Source organism: Elaeis guineensis, chromosome 4 (assembly GCF_000442705.2).
Source record: "Elaeis guineensis isolate ETL-2024a chromosome 4, EG11, whole genome shotgun sequence".
In the NCBI taxonomy this organism is placed as follows: Eukaryota; Viridiplantae; Streptophyta; class Magnoliopsida; order Arecales; family Arecaceae; genus Elaeis; species Elaeis guineensis.
In genome coordinates, this window is record NC_025996.2 from 64,772,163 (window position 1) to 64,776,420 (window position 4,258).

At 41.8% G+C, this 4,258-nt stretch overlaps 1 protein-coding gene across 1 annotated transcript; it reads right to left on the bottom strand.

Annotated features, from left to right (window-relative positions):
- LOC140857359 (uncharacterized) lies at positions 1–2,274 on the bottom strand. Its single transcript, XM_073256147.1, has 4 exons — positions 809–2,274; positions 500–704; positions 254–417; positions 1–149 (listed from the first exon to the last, which is right to left on the bottom strand). Exons 1-4 carry the CDS (start codon positions 2,136–2,138, stop codon positions 1–3), a joined length of 1,848 nt encoding a protein of 615 aa, XP_073112248.1. The 5' UTR covers positions 2,139–2,274.
- Positions 2,275–4,258: the final 1,984 nt, after the last annotated feature.

The window sequence follows — 4,258 nt, forward strand, 5'->3', positions numbered from 1 at the left end:
TCAAGCTAATGGACTGAAATTTATGTCAATATTTGCAAAAACATCTTCTTGAGTTGCAATGTTCTCATCTCCTCCATCTTCTCTCATATTCGCATCATTTCCATCATTTTCACCATCATCACCATCCAAATCTTCCAAGTTCAATATATCTACAAAACCATAATTTTAACAAAAAGTTAAAAAGAAAAATCATATGTAATAAAATTATAATAATATTTTATTCATAAACTATATAATAAAATAATTCGCTCACCATTATTATTATTTTCTTGAATAGAACATGATGCCAATTCACGGTGAAAAGTTTCTAATTCCTCACTAGTTAACTCCGATGGCTCATCGACTAATATCCACGCATCATTATCACCAAACAATTCAAAGTCAATAGGATCATAGTTGCGACCCTTGAAATAAAACCTGTATTTAATATTTGTTAGTTTGAAAATTAAATAATAAAAAATAAATACAAGCAATTGGATATCATTCACAATAAAATTACCTTTGTTGTAGTCTCAAATTATAGTGCACAAATACTAGATCATTAAGCCTTTGATGCTCTAACCTATTTCTCTTTTTAGAATGAATATGTTCGAAGATGCTCCAATTTCTCTCGCACCCGGATGCACTACAAGTTTGGCTTAAAACACGAATAGCTAACTTTTGCAAATTAGGTGCACAACTTCCATAGGTGACCCACCATTCATCTACATACAAAATATTATATTTGTTAAAATAGAATGTAATTGAAAAAACTTTATATCAATAAAACTAATAAAAGCATAAGAACATAACTAAGGAACAAGCTTACCTGGAGCCAAGCGACTTCGATCATTTATAGCCGATGAGCATCCAAAGTCATTTTCTGCATTTCTAAATAATCTCATCTCATTAGTTAAGTTCCCCTGCAAGGTTGGATTACCAAATGAATATCTCTCTATGACATCTAAGAGTCCAGAAACACTACGAGGATGTTTATCCATAAGTTCTGAGTCATATTGAAAACAGGGATTCAACCAAAACCCAGCTGCATGAAGATTTTGGTGTAATTGCAAATCCCACCGAGAATCAACTATTCTCAAATAAGGTTCAACTACAATCTTTCTCCTTCTAAATCTCTTGATCATTTCATCTTTAGCTTGATGCATAGCATGATACAAGTAACCCATTGAAGGTCTATCATCACTGTCAACAATCCTCAAAACTCGAATTAAAGGCTCTGTTAGTTTAACAATGGTAGCACATTCATTCCAAAAAAGAGAATTAAGCACGTCATCGGTGAGCTTTTTTCTTTTACTATCTTTAGCATAAGCTGAAGTTGTCCACTCTCTAGAAGTCACCATTGCTCTTAATGCATCTTTGTGGCCCAATATGCTTTGTAAAGCAATAAAATTGGTAGCAAAACGTGTAGGTGCCGGACGAATTATCTCCTTTCCACCAGTAAATTTTCTCATCAAATATAAAGGATAACAATGATTATAAATATATTTTGTGATACCTGCAGCATGGGCTACGGTGTTCTTCACTGAAACTAACTTGCCAATGTCTTGCATGATGAGATTAAGACAATGAGCAGCACAAGGTGACCAAAAAAGTGTAGGAAAGTCTTGCTCCAACTTTTTACCTGCAGCAACATAGTTTGCAGCATTATCAGTCACTACATGAACCACATTTTCAAAACCAACGGACATGACAATTTCTTTGAACAACTTATACAACATATCAGCTGTCTTTGAGGTATCTGAAGCATCCACACTTTTCAAAAATACGGTCCCTCTAGGACAATAAACTAAAAAATTAATCAAAGTTCTCCTACACTGATCTGTCCATCCATCAGCCATGATTGTGCATCCTGTTTTCTTCCATGTGGCACGAAAGCTTTCAACATACTTTTTCACCTCATCAACATTCTTGGTTAACAAATAACCACGAACAGAATGAAAATTTGGAGCTTTGTAACCCGGCCCCATACTAGCTATTGCATCTATCATGCACTGATAATACTTAGAGTTGACAGCATTAAATGGCACACATGCATCTATCATCCATTTTGCCACTGCAAGATCACACCTTTCAACTGCTTCTTTGTTTTGCAACAAGCTTTTTATAGTTGGTTGAGCACCAGGAGTTGTTCTGGGCATGAAATAATTTTCAATTGTTCCTAGTTGTTTTCCTTTTCCACCTTCTATATTTTTACCTCTTGTAGGTAATACATTACCCGTAGACTTGTTTGATGAGGGAGGAATTTCTTGTATGTCATCATCTTCACCTAATTGCCTATAATATACTTGTTCCTCATGTTCCTTATGCCTTGCACTAAAGGGATTGTAATCTTCACACATTTCCTTTGTTCTTTTCTTCTTCTCACTAATAGCTTGAATATTTTGTATCATTTGATGGCGAATATCCGCCGGCACTTTGCGACATGGTTCTACTTCTCCTTTTACTCCTGCAAGATGTTGTTTGAAGCGATTGATCCCACCACCAGCAAATGACTTTCCACAATACAAGCATGCCAACTTCATCCTTTTGGTATTACCACTAAGTTCAGGAGCTTCTCTACAATGATTCCATGCAGGATCACTTTTACCTCTAACCCCAGTTATTTGAGTGGATGAAGTATTACTTGAATCATCCATGGATGGCATACTTCCCTCAACAGAGGCCATTTTGATAATCTACAAAGAAAATTAAATTAAGCTATAATTTATAAGTAGAAGATAAAATAAATAAATAACAAGATGAAGTCATCAACATCTTCTTTCATTTCTATTCAAATTTTTTTTTTCTCATGATCCTATAGAGTCAAACTCATGATGATCACAGATTACAGAAATTAAAAAATAATATTTAATATTTATCGGGTCAATCAGCATAGCATCATTAAAAAAAATTTTTTTTTTCATGTTCACGGAACGGATGTTTACACTGTGATGTTTACACTGCAGTAACCAGCCCGGTCTTCTGATCGGGTCACCGGGTTTTAAAAAAAATTTTATCGGTTTACTGTACTGTCAACTGTGATGTTTACACTGCAGTAATATAGCTGCAGTAATACTGTATTACCGGGAGTGCGGACTGCGGGCAGTCACAGGCAGACAGGCTCCTGCTCACAGGTCACAGCATCTAGAAAAAAAAAAAAATTCGCCCTGTCCGCGGCTGTATACGGAGGAGGAGGAGGCGGCGGTGGACGACCGACGGCCATATGGAGGAGGAGGAGGAGGAGGAGGAGGATGCGAAGGGGGGAGGGAGCCGAGTGGAGGAGGCAGAGGGGGGAGCGTACGGAGGAGGAGGAGGAGGAGGAGGCGGAGGGGGAAGGAACGGAGCGGAGGAGGAGGCCGAGGGGGGAGGGGGTTGAGCGTATGGAGGAGGAGAAGGTGGCGGCGGAGGGGGGAGGGAGCCGAGGGAGGAGGAGGCAGAGGGGGGAGGGAGTCGAGCATACGGAGGAGGAGGAGATGGCGGAGGGGGGAAGGAGCCGACGGAGGAGGAGGCAGAGGGGGGAGGGGATCGAGCGGAGGAAGAGGAGGCGGACGGCGGAGGAGGAGGAGGCGGAGGGCGAAGGTGGCCGAGCGGAGAAGAAAGAGGCAGAGGAGGGCGAGCAGAGGAGGGAGCGGACGGAGCAGAGCTGCCGGCTGCCGGACTCCGAAGATTTGGAAAAAAAAAAATAGTTAGACTTAGATTACTCACCGGCTGACCGGAGACGGAGAAGACTCGGTTCTCCTCTCCTCCGCTGCCGGCTGCCGCTGCTGACTTTGTCGCCGACGACGCCGAGGGAAGATTACTCACCGGCTGCCGCTGCCGGCTGCCGGACTGGCTGAGGTTGGGGCCCTTGGGCCACTGGGGTTTGAGCTCGGGAACAAAGAGACGAAGGGACGGGGCGTCGGGGACGACGGGAGGAAGCCAGGAACAGGAAGTCGAACGATCTCGCAGGCTCCCTTTTGATTTTTAATTTCACGGCTCAACCGGGTTCGACCGGGTCAGACGGTTCACGGTTCAACCGGACGGGCCGGGCGGTTTTAACCGAATTTTAAACATCAACGGTTTAATTAGATAACCGGCCCAATCTTCTGATCGGATCACCGAGTTTGCGGTCCGACCGGCCGGGTCGGATCGGATTTAATAACAGTGCTCAAACGTAAAGCTAGCATTTACTCAAGACACGAGCAGATAATTGTTATAAAAATCAAAGCGTAGACTTACGACTCAATGGATCCAGGAGATTCCTATCATGGAAGCCAGCTGGTTTCTTTGGCTCGTGTGA

What these genes read in the sequence shown, in the direction of transcription:
- LOC140857359 (XM_073256147.1), bottom strand. Translation starts at nt 2,138, where the DNA reads ATGCCCAGAACAACTCCTGGTGCTCAACCAACTATAAAAAGCTTGTTG. An exon ending in TCGAAGTCGCTTGGCTCCAG is followed by an intron (nt 705 to 808) that starts GTAAGCTTGTTC and finishes TTTTGTATGTAG; the next exon opens with ATGAATGGTGGGTCACCTAT. An exon ending in TCAAGAAAATAATAATAATG is followed by an intron (nt 150 to 253) that starts GTGAGCGAATTA and finishes ATGGTTTTGTAG; the next exon opens with ATATATTGAACTTGGAAGAT.